This window comes from Planococcus citri, chromosome 3 (assembly GCF_950023065.1).
Source record: "Planococcus citri chromosome 3, ihPlaCitr1.1, whole genome shotgun sequence".
Lineage (NCBI taxonomy): Eukaryota > Metazoa > Arthropoda > Insecta > Hemiptera > Pseudococcidae > Planococcus > Planococcus citri.
In genome coordinates this window covers 80,384,332-80,408,951 of record NC_088679.1, presented here as the reverse complement: position 1 = coordinate 80,408,951, position 24,620 = coordinate 80,384,332, and the positions used below count along the sequence as shown (strand labels likewise).

The window sequence follows — 24,620 nt, the reverse complement described above, 5'->3', positions numbered from 1 at the left end:
AATTCCCACAAAATTCCATCAAATTGAAGTTGTAAAGCTGAAATTTATTCTAAAAACTTATATAAACTACGAAGTACTGCAGGTGAATTTCAAGTTGTTTTGAAGCCTCCAGCAACTTTTTGAAAATTCCTAAAGCCTCCAGCAGATTTTTGAAACTTTAAATTTTTACAAAATTTCATCAAATGGAGATGGAAAGCTGAAATTTACTCTACACTCCAATTTCAACACCCTCTCAAGACGACTTCAGGTGGGTTCAAGTCATTTTAGAGCCTTCAGCGACTTTTTTGAAAATTACTGAAGCCTCCAGTAGATTTTTGATACTTGAAATTTCCCCAAAATTTCATCAAACTGAGATGGAGAGTTGAAATTCATTCCGCAAACCAATTTCAATACGCAACGAAGTTGACTGCTGATGGATTTCAAGTCGTTTTGGAGCCTCCAGCGACTTTTTAAAAGATTGTATGGCGTTTTTTTGGAAAATTGAAATTTCTTAAAAGTAGCTGGAAGCTTCAAAACCATTTGAAACCAACATGTAGTCTGCGAAGTAAATTTCAGCTTGCCAACTCCATTTGACAAATTAATGTTGCCGGAATTTCAAGTTTCAAAAGTCTACTGGAGGCTCCAGTGATTTTCAAAAAAGTCGCAGAAGGTTCTAAAATGACTTGAACTCACCTGAAGTCGTCCTCAGAGGGTGTTAATATTGGAGTGTAGAGTAAATTTCGGCTTTCTGTTGGCAAAATTGATACCGTAACCGTAACGTTTATGCTCGGTAATTTTAGTTTTTATTTTTAAATAAAAAATAAAAATTCGTTTCGCGAATTCTAAATATCGCTGGTTATGTTTTTAATGAAATTTTGTTCTTTTCGTAAAATCGCGTAAACTGTTGGCTGTTAAATTATCGTTTATTTTTCGTTGTATTCGTTATGTATATAAGTTCGTCGTGTTAATATTGATTCAATCGTCGAGTTATAAAGTTGTCGAGCTTCTGCTCAATTTTGTTTTTTGTTTTGGTTCATTGACTTAGGTCATTGACCGAGTAAATAAATATTTCAATTTATTTTGAGTCGTTATGTTTTAGTATGTCGAATTGTTTGATTAAAAGTCAATATTCTTTGAGTAAGATTTATCGATTTTGATCGATTTATCGTTCATGGTAGCAGAGCGTGGTTGGTGAAACGCTCTGTAATTCGACGACGTTTTGGTATCCTGTGTGGATTTGCTCGTTCAAGTATCCGGCTTGTGTAGCTGTTGAATTTTTGGTTCGTGGTGTTCGACGAAGTAAATGTCGACAGTCCTGTCCTACTTGCGGTCAGGAAAATCGGTCAACGTAGACGACGACGACGAGTGTAAACGTAAATCCAGTACGACCTTTGCTGGTTTCCCTGTAAACGAAATTTCGAACGAAAGTAAAACGAAGTCGTCGAAGGGTAAAAGTACTTCGAAAAGTAACGTATCTGATTCCAGTGGCGACGCTAACGTAGCTGGTACGAGTAGTTCTGGTTCTGGTGAACAAGTTGGTCCAACCGATTCTGCTTCTCCTCCTCCTCCGTCTAATCCGTCATCCGGTCCTCCACCTCCTCCACCTCCTGGTCCATCCGACGATCCGAGCGACGTTAGTGATAGTAGCGACGACGACGACGAGTCCGACGAAGCAGCTGTAGAATCCGATTCGAGTAGTTTGTCTGGTAGTATGTTCGGTGCCGGTGATAATCGTGTAATGGAGTCGATGGTCTTTCGCGGTACGGGCTTCGTGTCCTGGAAAAGAAAAATCAAAGTTATTTTGGCAGCCAAAGGACTTCAGACCGCAATTTTAGAAGTAAATTCGTTATCGTCGCGTAAAAAAGCGAAAGCTTTAGAAATTTTAATTAGGCACGTAGCTGAGAACGTTTTCCGACTGGTCAAGGAGACAGAGGATCCGTACGTATTCTGGACGGAGCTCAACTCCTTGTACCAGGCGGAAAACCAAGCAGCAATTATCGACTGTCGAACTCGTATTTCGAAGATTGTCATCGATATGTACAAAGGTCCGAAGGAGTTCTTGGAGGCATTTTATACGCTCGTCAACGATATGGAGAGTTTGGACGTGAAATTGACCCCTTCGGAGGTCTACACGTATCTGATCAATGCGTTAGGCAATTCGCCTAAGTACGAGTCAGTGCGTATGACTGCTCGAGGACTAGTTCACGTCACAGCTGGAGATCCAAATCCAAAGTTAATTTCATCATTGCTTTTGAGTTTGGAAGATGTCTCGAAGAACTCCTCGACTTCGAAGAGTTCGACAAGTACCGGTTCCGCGATGGCCGCATCCGATCAATCCGGTAATAATAATAATAAACATAATCGTAATCGTAATAAATCGCGTAGTAGTAATTCGAACTCGTCCGGTAATTCGTCGAACGGTAACGGTGATCGTGGTAGTAATAATGGCTTCGTACAAGCCAAAGATCGTACCTGCTATAAGTGTCATAAACGGGGCCACATGGCCAAGTCTTGTCGATCCGCCGGAGGGAATTATAGAAACGATACCAACCCTCGGGGAAGTATCGTTTGCTATCGATGCAATCTAACCGGGCATATAGGTCGTAATTGTCCGCAGAACGGTGATTCGTCGCGTAATAACGGTGGTAACGGTTCGTCGAGTGGTACGTCGGGTACGTCTGGTACTGCAGGTTCGTCCGGTTCGTCAGGTCCTTGTCCGTCGATAGCGTTAGGTCTTTTTCCGTCGATGTCTGGAAAAAAAGAAAATTTCTAGTTAGATGAAGGTCGTAGTCGTAATATCGTAGATGAATTCGTTAAAAATAGTGTCGGTCGTAGTAGTTTCGGTGACAGTGTTGCGATTTCTAATTTCGGAAATTCGCGTAACGTAAATATCGGGTCGAACTATTTTTTAGGTGACTTGACCGCTTTGAATCTCGGTGAAGAAAATGCATACGTCGAGACAAACGACGACGACGGCGTCGATTTTATCACGTTTGTCGTCGATAGTGGCGCGACGTCGCATTTTCTGAAACATCGTGGAGTCTTGCATGATGAGAGGAAAATAAACGAAAGTTTACAATCCGCTCATTGTGAAGTCTCTTTGATCAAAGAAGGAGTAGGTCGATTGAGAGTTCTAGCCGATGACGGAAACGTCTACTGGTTGAACGAGGTATACTACGTACCTAGTCTTTCTTTTAGTCTTCTGTCCGTGTCGAAAATCGTAGCGAATGGTTATCGTTTCTTCTTCGATGAAGATCCTCGTTTGGTCGATCCTGCGGGAAATATAGTTTCTAGATTAGTACTTAACGATAATGGATTGTATACGATTCAATTTATGATCAATATACCTCCTCTTTTGTATTCTTGTTCAAATTATTCATCTGCGTTGGTCTCTAGTGAAGATAGCGACTCTACAAATGTAGGTAATGACTCGACGACGATAGGTAACGATTCTGGTATTGGAAATTCGAACGTTTCAAGTGTAGGTATAGGAAATACCAGTACGAGCAGTGACAGTGATGTAAATCTGAAAAATAAAAAGAAAGTAAATAAGTTGAAAGGTGAAGGTGACATCTGGCATCGTAGGTTGGCTCATACGAGCAAGACGGTACTAGATAAGATCCCTGAATTACGTGGATGTGATTGCCCACCTTTCAATCAGTGTCAAATTTGCTGTAAAGCAAAACAAAAGAAACATACCTACGATTCAAGTAGGTATAGGTATCCAAATCCGCTCGATCTTGTTCATATTGACGTAATGGGTCCTATTACAGAAGGACTAGAAGGCGAGCGATATTTGATTGGCTTCGTAGATGACTGTACTAGATGGGGAGTAACGTTCGGAATGAGAAGTAAAGCCGAAGTAGGTACCTACCTGAAAAAATTTGTAAATATTAGTGAAACGTTATGGAGTACGAAAGTGAAGCGTATCAGGTGCGATAACGCTAGTGAATTTATCGGAGGTACCTTTAAAGAGTTCGTTGATGAAAAAGGCATATCGATGCAGAACAGTGAGCCTTATGAAAAGCAGCATAATGGCACCATCGAACGTTTCTTTCGAACCATCCAAGAGAAGATGCGAGCTCTGCTGTACGAAGGCGGTTTAACGAATAAATTCTGGCTTTACGCTGCATACACGGCGAACTACGTGTACAATCGTTTACCGCATTCTGCCTTGAACGATCTGTCACCGTACGAGCTGTGGAATCGCCGAAAGCCGGATTTATCGAGAGTGAGATTGTTTGGAAGCGTTGCACGAGTTCTAGTACCGCCTGAAAAGAGAAAGAAAACTGATGAGAAGTCGATCGATATGGTTTTACTCGGTTTTACAGAGACAGGTTATGTATTGTACGATGTTTTACGAAATAAATTTACGAATTCGAGTTGCGTAGAAGTCGATGAAACGCGTAAGATACACGATATCATCAACGATCATTTGATCAAAACGTCTGTAACTGTAAGTATAAATGACGTAGATATCATACCTACGAATCAGCAAGATGTACGTAGTTCGGTAGAGTCAGCTCCTGGGTGCTCATCTTGGGTAAACCCAGATGAGTTGAGCGAAGCCGAACGTAGCGGTGAAATCAACGTTGATCGTAGTATGATTGATACTTCAGCTACCGACGATCGATCCGATGATTTTGCTTGTTTTGCACTCGCTGGGGTTGATGACCTTACGTATGAAGAAGCGTTAAATGGTCCTGAGTCGAAATTTTGGCGTGTAGCGATAGATGAAGAGTTAAAGGCGATGGAGATCAAGGACGTTTGGTACTCAGCATCTGAAAAAAGCGTAAATAAAGAGAATTATTCGAAAGTAGACAGTAAGTGGGTTCTAAAGAAAAAAATCAACTCGAATGGTGGGGTGAAATTTAAGGCTAGATTGGTGTTGCGTGGTTTCAAAGACAACCATTTTTATGAGTTGGATGAAATATACGCTCCAACACCTAATCAACCGATAATACGCTCGATGCTCAATCTAGCTATGGTCAACAAGTGGCAGTTGAGACAGCTAGATGTGAGTACTGCATTTCTCAATGGAGATATAAACCGAGGTATTATGTTCAACCCACCGAAAGGGACTAACGAAGAAAAAGGTGTCGTATATATTCTCAAACGTTCGTTATATGGGTTAAAAACGAGTCCCAAGTCGTGGAACGCAAAATTGAATGAGTATTTACTTTCGCTCGGTTTCGTAAGGAGCAAAGTTGATCCGTGTGTCTACTTCGATGCCGAAAATCCTCTACGTTGCGTGTTTGTCGTTTACGTAGACGATTTTCTAATTACAGGTTGCGATGATCGTCTAATTGAGTGGTTGGTCAAGCGATTGAATGAGCGTTTTGGAATCAGAGACCTGGAACAATGCAAGAAGTTCATTGGAATGGAAATTAATCGTAGTAAAGAAAAGTTGGAAATACATCAAAATTCATATATCGAGCAGTTAGTTAATGATTACGGTTTATCTAATTCGAATAGTATCTCAACTCCAATCGAACCGGGCTTGAAGATTACCAATCTCAAGCTCGATAAAAGTTATGAAACCAAAGTGCGTGGTCTCTTAGGAAGTTTAAGTTACATAGCAAGGGGAACACGTCCCGATATCGCTTTTGCTGTAAACTTTCTAAGCAGATACCAGCACTTGGCAAACAAGGAGCTATTCGAATATAGTAAGCGTATTCTCAGGTATTTACGTAGTACGTTGAACGTGAAACTTACCTACGTAATACCTGAAGTCGTTGATAAATACTCTGTAAGAGTATACGTAGATTCGGACTTCGCTGGTGATTGTTTAGACAGAAAATCAACGTCTGGAATTTTCGTGTTACATTATGGCAACGTTATTGACTGGGTAGTCAAGAAACAAAATTGTGTTAGTCTTTCGTCGTGTGAAGCGGAGTATGTTGCTTTAAGTTCATCTGGTAAGGAAGTTTTGTCTTGGCGAAATTTATTTCTTGAATTGGAAGTTCGTATTGACACCGTACTGGTGTACTGCGATTCTAACGCAGCGATTGCTGTAGCGAACACGGTCGAATCAAAACGTACCAGACATATAGATGTCTGTTACCATCATATACGCGATCTAGTCACGAAACAGATAATCTACTTGCAAAAGATATCCTCGGCAGATCAACTTGCCGATATTTTGACCAAAGCCACGACACGTACCGTATTCGACAGACTCTGTGAGTCATTGTTTAACGCTTAAATTATGTTTTCGAGTAGATTTTTGTATAATATAAGTATAGTTTTAACTGAAATTTTGCTGTAAAAATATTTTTTTTTATCGTAGTGTTTACAAACACCGGTAATGATAAGAAGCAACAAGTTTTACGTTTATTTAAGTGGTACGCGTGTTAGGTAAAATATTTTTATGGTGGGGTGTTGGCAAAATTGATACCGTAACCGTAACGTTTATGCTCGGTAATTTTAGTTTTTATTTTTAAATAAAAAATAAAAATTCGTTTCGCGAATTCTAAATATCGCTGGTTATGTTTTTAATGAAATTTTGTTCTTTTCGTAAAATCGCGTAAACTGTTGGCTGTTAAATTATCGTTTATTTTTCGTTGTATTCGTTATGTATATAAGTTCGTCGTGTTAATATTGATTCAATCGTCGAGTTATAAAGTTGTCGAGCTTCTGCTCAATTTTGTTTTTTGTTTTGGTTCATTGACTTAGGTCATTGACCGAGTAAATAAATATTTCAATTTATTTTGAGTCGTTATGTTTTAGTATGTCGAATTGTTTGATTAAAAGTCAATATTCTTTGAGTAAGATTTATCGATTTTGATCGATTTATCGTTCACTTTCCATCTCCATTTGATGAAATTTTGTGATAATTTAAAGTTTCAAAAATCTGCTGGAGGCTTCAGGAATTTTCAAAAAGTCGCTGGAGGCTTCAAAACGACTTGAAATTCACCTGAAGTCGTCTTCAGAGGATATTAAAATTGGAGTGTAGAATAAATTTCGACTCTCCATCTCAGTTTGATGAAATTTGAAGCTTCAAAAATCTGCTGGAGGCTCCAGTAATTTTCAAAAAAGTCGCTGGAGGCTCTAAAATGACTTGAACCCACCTGAAGTCGTCTTCAGAGGGTGTTAAAACTTAATATTGGATTGTAGAGTTAATTTCAGCTTTCCATCTCCATTTGATGAAATTTTGTAAAAATTTAAAGTTTCAAAAATCTGCTGGAGGTTTTAGGAATTTCCAAAAAGTTGCTGGAGGCTTCAAAACGACTTGAAATTCACCTGCAGTGCTTCGTAGTTCATTGAAATTAGTTTTTAGAATAAATTTCAGCTTTACAACTCCAATTTGATGGAATTTTGTGGGAATTTCGAGTTTCAAAAATCTGCTGGAGGCTCCAGAACTGCTCAAAACGGGTTGAAACCGTTTCCAATGGATTTGGCATGTCGAAAATAGGGTATATCTCAAATTTCAGCTTTCTTGGTCAATTTGGTGAAATTTTGATTTTTTCCCTGATTTTTAGCCTAAATTCGATTTTCAAAAATTCACCAAAAATCGAAAAACGCACTTTAGCACTTGAAATTTTAACAGGTGATAAATTTTTGCATGATCTTTCGATATACCTTTGTATCAAAATGGCCACCATTTTGTAAGTAAGGCCAACTTTTTTTCGTGCTAGTTTGCATTAAAATGTTCTTTAGGATGTCCCCTTTAAGAAAAAAGTTGTCCCGTAGGATCGGCGGGGAGGGGGGCGGGTGCAATTACTCCTATTGTCATATGCCGGACTAATAGAATGAGAATTAAAATGCAGCAACATTTACTATATTTTATTACATTAAATAAATATCATCCCTCGACTATTATTATAATACGTATACGTACAATAATGACTTGATTTAGTGTTGCATCGTACATCGAACGGAATTTATGAAGTGTACAAAAGGGTAGGTAGGTGAGGGGGAGGGGGAGGAGGAAAATAGGTACAAGGAAGTACAAATACATATAATTTATAAGGCACAGCCCAACGTACCATGTTCGTCTTGAAATTCCCGCGCTATAACCAATAATAACCTACAACGACAAACTAGTATAGATTACAGAAATCTTAGGCTAAATTAAAATATTACAAATGCGACGGCAACGCGACGAAAATACGAATATGTACTCGGATACTCGGTCAACCAAACCAGGTCTGCGACGTCGATAAAATGCCGACAATGAAAACTGTACCCGGTACAAAAAATCGTACATAACAACGAATTCTTTTTTCGATTACGACCAAGTCGATGGTTTGGTCAAAATCGGCACACGTACTACCTAAATTAAAAATTATAAACGATGATCTTGGGAAAAACGAAAAAAAAAACACTAGCATATACAACACAAAAGAAGGCATCCTGTACCTACTCGGTCAGCTCGAATCACTCTTTTGATACGCGCGATTGCGGAAGCGGCAGTGAAAATTGAGAAAAATCCAAATCTCGAGTGGATCATTACGACTACTTACACGTTGAATCAAGCTGACAATTTGCGAATTTGCATTATTATTCGGGGTGTCTGGTGAGTAGTCTAACGATAAGAATGATCTACTTGACAGTTGTTACTAGATCTACTCGTAACTGAACCAGTGTGATTGAAGAAGAAGAGGAGGAAAAACAAGATGACCGAGTGTTAAAAATTCGTCGTCGAGATAAACGGAAATTTTTCGTTCAACTGCACGTTATTCGTTTCAATTCTAATTCGATTTTTTTTTTTTAAACAATACTCAATCGTCTACGAGTAATTAAATCACGTAATCAAGTCACCAGACCCCCTGCACGCAATTCAGTATTATTTAAGGAACGTTCAACGTTGGCGATGGCGGGCAAAATGTGCATAATAGACAATAATAATAACGTTAACCATTTCGGCGACGGTAATGGTTAAAGCGAACCCGTATTAGCTAAAAAGGCAGTGAATGATGGAAACACGAACGAATACCAGTCACAGTACCGAGGGTTGGAAAAATAATACGTAATACGTAAGGTATTAATAGTAATGATGATAATAATAATAAAACAGAACAAAAAAATGCGGCAGTGTTTCATTCCTTATTCCTGCGATACTTTTTTAAGTTTCAATAAAATAAATAGACTCGCTCTTCTTTTTGCGATAAATTAAACCCAACTCCGTAAAAAGTGTAATGATAGGTAGGCGAAGAAAGTTTAGTATTTCTTCAAAGTGCTACGAAAGTAAAGATACACTACACGGTTCGAATACAAAATACATCGAGTTTTCTTAATATGGACGTACAAGGTGCACAAAAATATCCGAGTTCCCCAAAGAAAGTTCTTCGGTAAAATAGATGCATATGATTGGTGGAATGTCATCCCCTCAGATCACCAACCAGCAATCATGTGATATCATTATTACTCGTATCATTCACTGTGACCAATCGAAACATTTGGCAAAGAACTGTTTCGAGAGTATTCGATATTTCTGGGCACCCTGTAGGTAGGTACAGGTATAGGGTGCGCAGAAATATCATGCACCCCTAAAAAAAAAATGTTCTGCTAAATGGTTCGGTTGATCATAGCGAATTGTATTTCGTATTTCGGTGAAAATAACGACTACCTAACGGTCGAAACTACAGCATCTCGATAATGTAGTCATAAAATAACTAGCGAGCATCGAGGTGCGATGAGAAACGGATTTGAAAACGATAAGCTACCTCTGACCAAACTACAGGCGGAGTGATCATTATAATTTTGTAAAACCAAGTAGGGTACGAGCGTGATCACAAATGCCAGCCAAAAGAGCTTGCGAAGATGTGTGAAAAATTAAAATTATTTTTTTTCTCCCGTGTAACGGGCGGCAGAATGGAGGAAACTGAAACTGAATTTTCGGTTGTCTACATACATACATAAGAATATACGAAGAAGAAAAAAAAAAGGTAGGAGGCGACACGACAGTCGCGAATCATCTACCACTAGTAGCGCATTTCACGTTTAAAACGGATGCACTCGGTTTGACGTCGTCCGACGACGTCTTCTTGGCAGTGTGCTCGGATTTCAACCAATTTTTACGCTGCAGCGACCACGATTCGCGTAAAATAGTACTGATTTCGGTGCCTTCGCCGATCAGTTCTTGCAAACGCTGTACAGTAGTGTAAACGGTGACCGGACTGATAAGGCCGAAGTCGAACATGTTACACAAATGCAGCACGAAATTGCGGTATAGATTCTTTTTCAATAGCTCTTGACCGCGCGTTTCCAGAAACATGGTACAAGCCAACGGTATCTGGCAATCTCCCACGAATCTGAAATACAATACAAGTATGATGATGAGCGAAACTCGAAACGGTAAGACGATAAAATTTCGGCAATCGTTACCCGTATTTCATGACGTGCAAATTCCACATTTTCATCAATTCTTTTTCGCCGTCGTTCACGTCGGTGAAATCGTCGATCATCATCGTGGTTTTTTTCTGCAACCATTTCGGATCGCTTTCGTCTTCGCTATCGATATCCATTTCTTTGGGATATATAGGCAGGCAAGTAGTCGTATGATGATAGAGCCTGTAACGAGTACATACGTGAGTAAATCCAACACAATATATTGTACAGTATGACACAAAAGTAGTGCTCGGTGGCTTTTATTTTTCCAAGTGGAAAGAGCTAGCGAAATGAATAAAGCGGCGTTAAGTAGGGAAAAATAAGGACTTTCAAAAAGCGACCTTGAAAATTTCTGGCCCATGCACAGGGTGTCCACAAATTGAAAAAACATCTTGCGCAGTTCGTAAGATCAACCGACTTTGCTCTAAATATACCCCAGTAATTTACCAACATTTATCTCAGTAATTTACCAGACATTACTTAAAAATTTACCAATTTATCAAAATGCGCGGAAGTACCCAAATTTACCGATTTAATGAATACGAAAAGTCGAAAACATCGACAAAATAAAATAGTCAATCATAAGTAGCCATCATATTATTACACTTTTATGAAATTGATTTTCAAATAAAAATTAGCGTACTTATGAAGACGTAACCGTCATATTACAAGTGGAATAATATATCAGGAAAATTGTTGACAAAAAACAAAATTATTACCGAAATTTACCAATTTACCGAAATTTAGCTATTTACCAAAATTTACCAATTTACCAATTTACCAAAATTTACCAATTTACGTATTTACCGAAATTTACCTATTTACTGAAATTTACCTATTTACCAAAATTTACCAATTTACCAAAATTTACTGATTTACCAAAATTTACCGATTTACCAAAATTCACAAATTTAACAAAATTTACAAATTTACCCAAATTTATTAATTTACCAAAATTTACCAATTTACCAAAATTTACGAATTTACCAAAAATTACCCCAGCAATATACTAACATTTACCTCAGTAATTTACCAGACATTACCCACTAATTTACCAATTTTCCATTTTACCAAAAATTACCCCAGCAATTTACCAACATTCACCTCAGTAATTTACGAGACATTTCCTCACTAATTTACCAATTTTTTACCGAATTTTAATTACCCCAGTAATTTACTGTCAAAGGTTTTTACCAATTTACCAAACTTTACCAATTTACCAAAAATTACCCAAGCAATTTACCAAAATTTTCGACCAACTTTAATTACGAGTAATTCACCAAAAATAACTAATCATTTTACTTACTAAAAATTACTATTAATTAACAAAAAAAAAAAATTATTAAAATTTACTGGCTATTTACCAAAAACTTAATGTTTTTTGTTAAAACAAAAATTACACTAGAAATTTTTGAAAAATTTTGATTTTTTATGGCAAAAAAATTTTGGACGGATAAAATTAACAAAAAAATTAACAAAAAAAATCAACAAAAAATTTTCTCCTCTTGACTCGCGCGGGATTCGAACACCCGACCTTCGGCGTACCAATCTGCAACCTACACACCCTAACCACCTTATCTGTTTGTTGGGGGTGAGCCGTTTGCGAGATATAAGGGTTTACACAAATTTCTGCTTATCCATAACGTTGAAACACACTTAAACGTTCATATCTCGTAAACGGCTGAACCGATTTCGACCAAATTAAAAATTTCTCTAGTTCAGTATCAAAGCAATATTTTGCCATCATCAGTTTCGACTTAAAGTTCGGAGCTTTTGAGTTCAGCGTGACACAAATTTATACATAAATTGATATATATATATATATACTGTCTTAGAGTACATTGCGAGATCCGACATATACACAGGCATTACGAGATCCACCCCAAAAAATTTCGAAAAATGCTAAAAACTCAAATAATAACCCTACAACTTCGTTCGAACGCACGTTCCAGTGTGTAATCAGTGCCTTTCTATGCATTGCCGCCATCAATTTCGCGATCCGCATAAACCGAGATCCACTAACGGCCCGAACGTGATTTGGGGGTGGATCTCGCAAGATGCGTCGTTTATCTATTTTCGAAAATTGTATATAAGTATATAAATAGTAGGTAAAACGAGATCCGGCTGAAAATGGGTGTACAGGGTCCCCCGGATCTCGCGAGTACCGTGGCATATGAAAGAACTTGCGAGATCCGGCAAAAGGATCTCAGGATCTCGCAATGCCCGATTTTATATAAAACGGATCTCGTAATGTATGGTTTTTACATGTATATATATAAACTTATCTCGTTTTGCGCCATATGTCTTATCGTGATCAGCACACTCCAAAACCTCAAGAAAACCCACCCCCACCCAATTCCTCAACCATCATGACAAATACAATACTTTACTTTTCCGTTTCACGGCAAAGTCGGAAAACCGGTTTGGTCAAAAAATTCAAACTGGTTTTTATTGGAGCGACGTATTCTACACTCAAGGCGACAAAAACGTGAAATGAATTTTTTGAAACCGGTTCATTAATATTCAACCAGTTGACAAAAAATACCCAAAAATTGTAGATAAGAGAAAAAAGTTTGAAACAAAAGTTGTAGAGCGTGAAAAAATACACAATTCTGTCTAATCATATTTTGAAACCGGTTCATTGGTTCGCATTTAGCAACCAGTTTTTGACAATCACCTAAAAAAGGTTGATAGAGAAAAAAAGCTTGAAACAAAAGTTGAAGAGCGTGAAAAATTGAACCATTTTCGCTGATTTGATTTTGAAACCGGTTCATCATTAGCAACCAGTTATCAAAAATTTCCTAAAAATTAGAGATCAAGAAAAAAAGCTTGAAACAAAAGTTGTAGAGCCTGAAAAATTGAACCATTTTCGCTGATCGAATTTTAAAACCGGTTCATAATTTGCAACCAGTTATCAAAAATTACCCAAACATTCGAGATCGGGGAAAAATTTTTAAACAAAAGTTAAAGGCCATAAAAAATTACACAATTGTGTTCAATCACATTTTGAAACCGGTTCATTGGTTTGTACTTAGCAACCAGTTTTCAACAATCGTCTAAAAATTGAAGATGGAGAAAAAACCGTGAACAAAAGTTGTAGAGCGTGAAAAATTGAACCATTTTTGCTGATCAGATTTTCAAAATGGCTAATCAACGTGCAACCAGGTAACTTTTGATAACTGGCTGCGAATTAATGAACCGGTTTCAAAATTCAACTTCTGGTTCATACCTTTTTCACTGTCTACAATTTTTGGATAATTTTTGGTAACTGGCTGCAGATTAATGAACTAGTTTCAAAATCTGATCAGCGAAAATGGTTCAATTTCTCACACTCTACAACTTATATGATTCAAACTTTTCTCTCTATTCCCATTTTCTAGGTGATTGTGAAAAACTGGTTGCTAAATGCAAACCAATGAACCGGTTTCAAAATGTGATTGAACATAATTGTGTAATTATTCATGTGTCACAACTTTAGTTTCAAGCTTTTTCTCAATCTCAAATTTTTAGGAAACTTTTGATAACTGGTTGCAAATTAAGAACCGGTTTCAAAATCCAATCAGCGAAAATGGTTCAACTTTTTACAACTTATATGATTCAAACTTTTTTCTCTATTCCCATTTTCTTGGTGATTGTGAAAAACTGGTTGCTAAATGCAAACCAATGAACTGGTTTCAAAATGCGATTGAACACAATTGTGTAATTTTTCATGTCTCACAACTTTTGTTCCAAGCTTTTTTCTCGATCTCGAATTTTTAGGAAATTTTTGATAACTGGTTGCAAATTAAGAACCGGTTTCAAAATCCAATCAGTGAAAATGGTTCAATTTTTCACTCTACAACTTATATGATTCAAACTTTTTCAGGGTGTCTAACAAAATTTAAAAATGAAAAAAAAGGACTTGAAAAGGACTTTTAGTAGGACTGTCAGCAGGTCATTTTTCGAGCACTTATGGAATATTTTGAGGTTGGGGGGGGGGGAGGTCAAAATTTTTTTCATGGTGGGAGGTTCAAAATTATCATTCAAGTTTTTAGCCAACGGAATTTTAGCAGGACTTTTAACTGGGCAGTTTTTGAACACTTGGGATTTTTTAAGGGTGGGGGGGGAGGGAGGGAGGGAGGGAGTGGGCGAGATTTCTGCTTCAAGTTCGGAATTTATTAATATTATTAATTAAGGAAAAGAGAAACAAACTGGCCTTGGCGAAGCGAGGGCGAAAGCTCTCAAGAATTAGAAGGTATTTTGGTTAATATGAAAAATTATGTCATCTTGTGTGATTTTTCTTTTTGGGGGGGGGGGGGGTGTTTATAATGATGAGTTACATACTTAGCATATTATTTTGCTTCAAAATTTTGAAATTCGAATAATAATTTTTTTTTTGTTGAAAAATTGAAAATGAAAAAAGAAAAGCAAACGGGCACGAGCAATATATGATGGCAAAAGCTTTCGGAAATTAATATTCCGAGAGGCATAAAAACAATGGTATTTGAATAATATTTAAAATTAAAAAAGAAAAAGAAATTGACCCGAGCGAAGCAAGGGAAAAAGCTCTCGAAAATCAGCATTTCGAGAGGTACAAAAACAAAGTTTGTTTGTGTGATGAAACTGATGAATTACTTATTTATGTTTTGCTTCAAAATTATCAAATTTGAATTATGATTTTTTTTTGAAAATTCAAAACCGGAAAAAGAAAAGCTAACGGGCCCGAGCGAAGCGAGGGCAAAAGATTTAGAAATTCAGTATTTTGAGAGGTATAAAAACGATGTGTTTTTTTTTGTGTAAATAAGTTACCTATATTTTGCTAAAAAAATCTTAAAATTTAAATAATGATTCAACACCTCAATTCAAAAAAAAAAAAAAAAATTCAAACTTGAAAAATAAAAGCAAACAAACCCGAGCGAAGCGAGGCTAAACGTTTTCAAAATTTCATGTTTTGCTGAGAAATAAAAAAAAAATGTGTAAGGAAGGAGGAGTTTATTTTTTTGATTTAAACATTGAACATTTTATTGAATTTGAACAATAGGTAAGTCACTTATTTGGAAAAAGAAGAGCAAAAAGCACAAAAATGTGTGATTCAAGTTCTAAGAAAGTCGACAAACGAGCCCTTTTCTACAAGTTCAAAATTCCGGAAAAAAGGAGGAAAAATTGAAAATTTGAAAAAGTCATCTCGGAAAAAAAATGACTTTCGGGTAAAATTGTTGAAAAAAAAGGACACTAAAAGGACAAAAAGGTGTCATAGGCAAACAAAAAGACTTATAGGATAAATAGGAGTGCTAGACACCCTGTTTTTTCCCTACCCCCAATTTTCAGTCGATTGTGAGAAACTGGTTGCTAAATGCAAACCAATGAACCGGTTTCAAAATCCAATCAGCGACAATGGTTCAATTTTTCACACTGTACAACTTATATAATTCAAACTTTTTTCTCTATTCCCATTTTCTAGGTGATTGTGAAAAACTGGTTGCTAAATGCAAACCAATGAACCGGTTTCAAAATGTGACCGAACACAATTGTGTAATTTTTCGTGCCTACAACTTTTGTTTCAAGCTTTTTCCTCGATCTCGAATTTTTAGGAAATTTTTGATAACTGGTTGCAAATTATGAACCGGTTTCAAAATCCAATCAGCGACAATGGTTCAATTTTTCACACTGTACAACTTATATGTAGGATTCAAACTTTTTTCTCTATTCCCATTTTCTAGGTGATTGTGAAAAACTGGTTGCTAAATGCAGACCAATGAACCGGTTTCAAAATATGATTAGACAGAATTATGTAATTTTTCACGCTCTACAACCATCGTTTCAAGCTTTTCTCTCTATCTACAATTTTTGGGTATTTTTTGTGAACTGGTTGCAAATTAATGAACCGGTTTCAAAAAATTCATATCACGTTTCTGTCACCTTAGTGTGTAGAATACATTGCGCCAATAAAAACCAGTTTGAATTTCTTGACAAAACCGGTTTCTCAATTTGTGGACACACTGTGCATGGGCCGGAAATTTTCAGGGTCGCTTTTGAAAGCCCTTATTTTTCTCTACTCAGCGCCGCTTCATTCATCTCTCTAGCTCTTTTTCCCCTTGACTTTTGTGTCATACTGTATGCGATTGCAGATCAGATGCGTCAAGCGTCAACGTACCTGTTGTGGCCACTTATGTAAGCACGTTGTCCGTCCACATCGTTTTCATCCTTCTCGTTGACGAATTCGGTTAAACTGAATCTGCGCGGTCTTTTCGGATGACAAACTAGAATTTTGGAGACTGGCGCTCTGCGAACCGGTCCCCTCTTGTGAATGCCGAAACCTACGCCGGCATGAGCGATTTCTCGCGAAACGCCGATATAGGAGCCGTCGTATTTTTCATTCAGCGCTACGTCTATACGCGCTCCGTTTGTTATTTCCTGCGAAGCGAAAGAGAAAAAACATTAGCTACGTTTGTATATGTACTAACGACGCAAAATGCTAAAAATGCTTACGGTATAGGCGAACGTAAAACGAGCGTGGCATAATTTCAGATGTTTCAACAAAGCGTACAAATTCAAACAATCCAATTTCGGACACCACGGACAACAGAAATCTTTATGAGGTTCGGTTTGCTGACGACTGTTGTTGCTGTACAGAAACTGATAGATGATTTGAAAATTGACGTTGTTCTCTTCTTTGAATTGCGTGGATATCTTCAAGACTCCGTTATTGTCGGGATTATCGTTCTCTTTGTTATTTCCATTAGCTAGGCTACATATTTCGTCGTTTTCGACCGTCGATACGACACTCGACTCTTCCACGTCCGGATTATTGGTCCAACACAAATGCAATTTCAACTTGGGGCCCGCGGCGAAGTTCTCAAACGCTGGCGACATTTCGTGATCCTGAAACAAAAACACGAGTAACGTTAACTACTCTCGCTCGCAATCTTGGCCAGAGAAACGAAAAAGTAACTTACTTTTCTATTAGGAATCGTTTCCCACGACGTATTAACGTGCGATAATTTGGGCGAATTTTGCGTCAACTCGTGCATCAACAGTTGGTAATCACCGTCCGGTAATAGGCAACGATTGCGTTTATCGTATACCGTCAGATTGGTTCCGTACTGGAATTCGTAAACTTTCTCGTCAACGCCGTTCGATATTTTACGTTTTTTCGCCGCCGGTCCGCCTAAAACAAACCAACGCCAGCCATTAAATCAGGTATCGAGCGTCGAGAGTCGATCGCAGGCCATTGGTCAAACTTACCAGCATCGGTATCCGATTTATTGCTCGCGTGGCAGTTGCTAGGCGGCAACGTACCCACACGTAGCAACAAATGGTAAGATTTTACAAAGTGTCCGTTAGACAGGCTAAACGATTCCGTAGGAATGATAACGCGACTCTTCTTATGCGACGTATCGTTGACGGCGGGATTACACGGCGCCACGACCGTTCCGTAAGATTTCTGTAAAGTCACAAACACCAAATTTGTTGTTGAAAATCGTAATCGTACGTCTACTCATCGGACGACATAGGTACTCGTATTACCGTCATAACGGGGCAGTTGCTTTCCTTTCTTTTTTTGTGGCATATCTTCAACAGAAGAGTTTCAACCTTGACTGATTCCGTGTTTCCTGCGAAAAAACGACCAAAACGATTAACAAAAATAATTAAATACCTAATACCTATGCCTAAACAAGCAGTTACTCGAATCAATAAGTTAATAAACGCAGGAAAACTGCGATCTTACCTTCTTTATTGAAGAATCCTAAGTACTTGATGGTTAAATATTCGAACGTTGGATTTACTAGCGATGCTAGGCGAGTTTGAGCTTCAATTCTTGGAAGTAAAGAGTCAACTTTGAAGTAACTCCGACTAGATTTTCTTTTCGACTTTCTCGACATGTACGTCAAATTACGATATTGGAAATACGGCTGTAAAACCAATCGATAAGATTTCAATATATATTTAAGTACGTATCATCAGGCAATGTTAATATGTTGATCAAAAATACTAACCGAATACTTGAATCTCGCTCTGAGGAATTTATAAATTTGGGTCGGTTCTGTAACAAAAATTAGTCATTTGAATCGAAGATGAAGATGAAATACGAGTAAGCGTAATATAACAATTGCCAAATTTCAGTTAAACGTTTCATCGATAATTAATACCCGATGAATAATTAGAATTGCAATACGTATTTAAAGCTTGGAAGGTTTTACTTTCGAAATATTATAAATTTATTTCAAAATAAGTCCTAAAAGTAGGAGTTGATCGAATTACAAAATGTCGAACTTTTGAAAGTCCATCTCTTATCAGTTGTTCCTCAGCCATCTTCGTTAGTTTTCTTGAAAGCCCATCACACTATGAACCGGCCTATTTCGTGGGATCTTTATCAAATAAGCTCCCATTTAAATACAACATCGAGGGTTCACATTGAATATAAGATTTCCTCATAGCAGAAACCTTCTGTTTGAATCGTTCCCAAAGTGATAAATTACACCGAAACGATGGCTGGAAACGGCGTATTATCCATTGTTCAACTGTCTCTGTAGCGTCGACGATGATTTCGTTTTTCAGATAACGCAGCAGTAGTAAAGTAAACGAGAGTATCTGAGCTACCTCGAATACGCTACGCGGCACAATCAGCACAAAGGATTTACGATAATATAAAATAAATTGATACAAATAATCGAGTCTTACTTTCGTATGCTTGAATGAATAGATCATGATCTGGCTTATGATCTTGCTTCTTCGTGTCAGTGTCTTTATCTCGCTTACGCGGTCGCATTTTTAAACACGAAAGTAGCGAAAATATCAGAAACACATCATCAACAACTATACAGGAAGCGCTTCTTGAATTTTTATTGCTAAGTTCCTTTTAGAAAGACCGCACGTCAAACATGAGCCAAACTAAGCAAACAACGAAAAATTACCATCACCGGAGATTATTTATAAAATAGACTCTCGGTCTTATATTATTATTATCAATATTCTAACTAGAATATTATGAATACACAAACAATAGAATTACGAAAACGGCGCTCGAACGTTTTCGCTCAAATAAAACTCAAATTTTTATAACCACCTCCAACAGTTGAAACACCTCAAAAAAAAAAAAATTTGAAAAAAAAAATCTCTGACTGGATTTCCGGTCCGGTTTGCGACCTCGACGGCACGACCGTGTGCAATACCACCTATAGTAAAAGGCCTGAGCGCTGAATCGTTATCACCTTCTGACGTCACCACTAGTAGATGACTCGATTGTGTTTACCATTTGAATTTTAACGTACATTTAAATGGCGAGTTCGTGAAACAGAGTAAAACTTTCGTTAAAAACGTTAATAAAATGATGACATTTTAATTAATATTTGTTCTAAAATGTGTTGTAGTGATGAGATATTGTTGTTTTCAACTACTGGTGGTGTTGGATTACTTTATTTTTGTACAAAGTGAATTTTTCGCGATCTGTTTGTGTTGTGACATTGTGTGATTCGGATGTGTAGATATCTTGTGAAGTGAATAAAAATGAAAACTGATGTGTACTAGTGCCTGTGTTTTACTGGAATAACATCGCAGTGAAATGAATTGTGAACCATATAATCTAAAATGCGTTTTAAATCTGCATTGTGAATACAACCATCCAACTACAATGGATGGATAAGGTTATCTAATCAAGAATCAAGAAACCATCAACATCTCAAACCAATTAGATGATTTTAGTGGGATTTTGACAAGATTCGACGATTATTTAATTATATTTCACCAGTGAGTGTTGTAATATCCGCCAAAAGGTATAATTTTGTCAAGTTTATGTATAACTTTCATCTTTAATGTTGAAAAACAGTGTTGTTTATAACCTAATTTCTTCATTTTTTTTCATTAAAATCATTCCTACATGATCATGAATTCATTATTCATGTAGATAAAATATGAAAAATAAAATTTTCCCAGGATTTAATTCGTTTGAGTGCATTTTTCATTCAATTCTATAGTGTATTATGATATGTTAGATACGTAAGTACTACCAAGTAGCGATGACGTCACAAAACAGCGCTCAGGCCTTTTACTATAGGTGGTATTGCCGTGTGACGACAACAAAACGAAACGCTTACGTGAGCACGACATGCACTCACGCACTCACAAAACGGGACGAGCGGAACGCAGAAATAGGAATGTTGGTTTCGGTTACGGTTACGGCCGCCTCGAGTGGATTCAGACTAATTACTAGAGACTGAGGCTGCGTTCATAGTGAAGATGCGGAGATAAAAATTAAAATGAATTTTAATCTTTATCTTCGAATCTTTAACCTGATTGGCTGTTATATTATCACTTGCCAATCAGGTTGGAGTATTTTACATCTTACATCTCCGGCCACATCTTACATCGTCACTGTCACTATACACGCACCCTAAGGATACTTTTCGGCATCGTGTGCTGTCGAGTGCTTTCGGTTACGCTCGTTTGACTTTATTCTTTGTAATGATTCAAGTTCCCTGTTCCTGTTGATGAGATTTTTTAATTTTAATTAAAAATTAATTGTAATATTCGAATATTATATTGTCTTTTACGTATTCTTCATTGTATTTTTTGTAGAATGCAATTTTTTGTTGCTCAATAATATACTTTGGGTTAAATGCCTTATGTGAGCACTTGAGCAGTTGGAAATCTGATGAGATTTTTTCGATTTTGACTTTGACTGATGTGATATCAATCTTCTTTTGAAAAACTTCCAAGTTCCAAATGTTTGTACAACAACGTCACTTCTGTTAAAGTTTTACATTTTCTTCAAATTGAATTCGAAAGACTAGTATCATCACAGCTGTTTTTTCTTTATATTTGCCATTTGGTAATGTTCGGATCGGAAACCAAGTTGTCTAACTAGAGTACAAGACTGTCGACGAAATTATGAAACAGATTAAAATTCAAAAGAAACAGGACTAACACGAGTTTTATCATTAAAATACGTACAATATTCGTATGAAATAATATGATTATGAAAAAGAAAGATTTGAACAAAAAGGAGTGGAAACAGGAGTTTCATCTTTGATAAGGATTAAGGAGAATATTTCATTTTCATGGAGTATAGACAGTGTAGAGGAAGACGAAAATCTTCAACGGGAGAAAATTCAAATACCGTCCTCCAATGTGTAGCTCGCTTGAACTAATCCGACAGAGCGCGTCAGATCGAAATGCGTGCTAAGAAAACGTAAACATGCGAGTAAAACAGCCGTAGACGCATAGGATAAATGCGTTTTCTCCCATTTTTCATGAAAATGAAGTGGTTTGGAAAAATTTTTTTTGGACTTGAACTAAAGAAGATGAAATTTCCTATCGATTGGTATACATTTTTTTCAATTTCACACGAAAATGGTGATTTTTAATATTCATTTTTATGGACAAATTTTTATGCATGTCAATTTTGAATTAAAATTACGCGAAATTTTCATCAACTACATCATATTTTAATAAACCAAAATTTGCAGAATTTTATCCTCTTCAAAATGAGTTTTCATTCAAAACGCTAGCACTAACAGTTCGAAACTTATTGAAGCTCAAAGTCGTAAAAAATTGTTGCGCGCGGTAAAAATTCAACAAATTTTGAAGAGGATAAAATTCTGCACGTTTTGAGTTTGGCTTATTAAAATACCTATGTGTTTTCTGAAAAATGAAAATTAAAGTGAAAATTTCACATAGGTAATTCTAATTCTAATTCAGAGTTGACAATTGTATATAAATGCACTTTCCCATTTTTCCCTCATTTGTTTGGACATGAACTAAAGAAATGTGGCGGTTCGATTATTTAGATATTACTGGCTGGTAAACATATCATGTGATAAGTGACACGATTGTATTTACGTTTATCAGTTTATGATGTTACTTCAAATAATAAACATTGCAACTCTCTTGTATTTCCTACAAATTGGTGACCCCGACGTAAACATGGCCAATCCTGACGGTGACAATTTTCAAGATGCAGTTGGTCCAGTTGTAGCTCGCATTAATGTTAAATGCCCACCATTTTGGCGCGCCGATCCTACATTATGGTTTGTTCAAGTGGAGGCACAGTTTGCGAATGCTGGGATTTCTGCGGATTTAACCAAGTACAATACAATTATTGCTGCTCTTGAACATGACGTTATGTCCGAAATTACTGATATTGTCTTATCACCACCAAATCAAAACAAATACGATAATTTAAAAAACAAAATGATTAAACGGTTTTCAGACTCTGGTGATAAAAAAGTTAGCATTTTACTAAATGAAATTATTTTAGGCGATCAGAAACCTTCCAGTCTTTTCAGAAAAATGAAACAGTTAGCTGATGGTCAAGCTACAGATAATTTCCTGAAAGGTTTATGGCTGAAAAAATTACCAGAAAATGTACACACAGTTTTGGTGTCAAGAAACGATGGTATTGATGATTTACTCGAGGCAGCTGACAAAATGGTGGAGATTCCCAGAAATTACATAAATGCTGTTTCTTCATCGTCCTCTACTTCAACTCTGGAGCAAAAGGTTGAATTACTGACACAGCAGGTTGGAATACTTTTAAAAAGAGATCAAGATCGTTCTAGATCTCATTCGCGTTCACGTAATTCATCTAATTTGCGAGAAAATCGTAATCGTAATCGTAGTCGTAATTATTATTCAAAAAATGTTCGTAATCGTGAACCTACACCAGCTAAAAATAAGGATTTTTGTTGGTATCATGATAAATTTGGAAAGAAAGCTAAAAAATGCATACCTCCTTGTAAATATGAGTCATCGGAAAACTAGTTAGAAAAAGCATTAATGCAGCCTCTTGCTTTGTCAATTCAACCAAATTTAAAAAAACTCGCCGCCTCTTTATTTATGATCCTATTTCTCATTTTAGATTTCTTATTGATCCTGGAGCAGATGTTTCTGTACTACCAGCCTCCATTTTCAAAGATAAAAAGTTAGCTCCTCTTGCACTTTATGGTGCAAATGATTCTCAAATCAAAACTTATGGTCAAAAAATATTACGTGTTAATTTAAATTTACAGCGCAATTTTCAATGGTCGTTTACCATAGCTGATTTTATTTATCATTTTGGTTTATTAGTCGATTTAAAAGGAAATCAACTAATTGATTTAACTTCGAAATGTTCTTCTAAAGGAAAGATGTTTCAAACTGAAAATTTTAAAGTTTCAGTGATATCTGAAAAGTCATGTTATTCTGATCTTTTAAAAAAGTACTCCGCTATAACCAAGGAACGATTTTTAGATATTTCAAAAGTGAAACATTCTACCACACATTTTATTGAAACCGAAGGCCCCCCTGTATTCTGTTCTCCACGCAGGGTTGTTAAATTACCGTAATTTATTCGCTGGTAAAATACGGCGGTAAAATACGGTAAAATACGGTATTTTACCGTATTTTACCAACTTGAATATAATGAACTTATAGTGTTCAAAGTTCAAACTTCAAACCTTCAAAAGTTCAAACATATAAAATTATTGTATATTATGTAATGGGTGGAAATTTCAACAGTGGCGTAGCCAGGATTTTCTCAAGGAGGGGGCAAAACCAGATTTTTAGGCATGAAAAATCGAAATCAGGGGTAATTTTCTGAAAATCTATTGTGATGTGTGGTGATTTCATGAAAAAGAAAGCAAAATTATTGCTTGAGCGAAAATTTTTAGAAAAAATGGGTCCAAACAACGAAAAAACGTCCATTTTGGCATGTTTTCTTACAAATTTTTGCTCGCAAGGGGGGCCATGGCCCCCTTCGCCCCCCCCCCCTTGGCTACGCCACTGAATTTCAATAATTTTCTGCTTGAAATTTGAAAACAATATGAAACTATAAAAGGGTTAAAATTAAAAATTACATTAACAAGTTAACAACACATGAAATTGAAAAACATTGAAGTTACTGAAAATTACTAAAAAGTAAAAACTAAAAAGTGATGAAAGATGGCCAATGCCAATGGCAATGGGGAAAAATTAATTGTATAACCAATAACCATGCATGGATTAAAATTAAAATTTTAAATCATTCAACATTGTCAAAAAATAAAAAATTGACCTATTTGGTTATTTTAAATAAAATGATTGAAATAACCAAAATTTAATGATTTTGAAGTACATTTTAATGACATTTCAACATGTTTTCACGATTTGATGCAATTTTTTCTGATTTTTGACCAATTGTGAATAATTTTCTGGCAATTGTTTGGTAATTTTCAAGATATTTTCCTGTTTATATGTAGCATGTATCAATTATTATTAGCATTGATGCAAATAAATTGTGAATTTTGATGCCAATCATCTTCAGCTGTTGATTCATCCTTTCAACTTTCAAATAAAATAATGTGGCAAAAAAATGC

The 24,620-nt window shown here is 36.5% G+C and overlaps 2 protein-coding genes across 2 annotated transcripts; one reads left to right on the top strand and one right to left on the bottom strand.

The window, feature by feature from the left end:
- Positions 1-7,749: 7,749 nt before the first annotated feature.
- Positions 7,750-19,382, bottom strand: Su(z)12 (Polycomb protein Su(z)12). The gene is made up of 10 exons (XM_065355812.1): positions 18,973-19,382; positions 18,288-18,334; positions 18,020-18,203; positions 17,818-17,903; positions 17,536-17,734; positions 17,247-17,458; positions 16,780-17,172; positions 16,445-16,704; positions 10,309-10,494; positions 7,750-10,235 (listed from the first exon to the last, which is right to left on the bottom strand). Exons 1-10 carry the CDS (start codon positions 19,058-19,060, stop codon positions 9,896-9,898), a joined length of 1,995 nt encoding a protein of 664 aa, XP_065211884.1. The 5' UTR covers positions 19,061-19,382; the 3' UTR covers positions 7,750-9,895.
- A 2,830-nt stretch (positions 19,383-22,212) lies between these two features.
- Positions 22,213-23,049, top strand: LOC135840668 (uncharacterized). Its single transcript, XM_065357295.1, has one exon. It carries the CDS (start codon positions 22,213-22,215, stop codon positions 23,047-23,049), a length of 837 nt encoding a protein of 278 aa, XP_065213367.1.
- Positions 23,050-24,620: the final 1,571 nt, after the last annotated feature.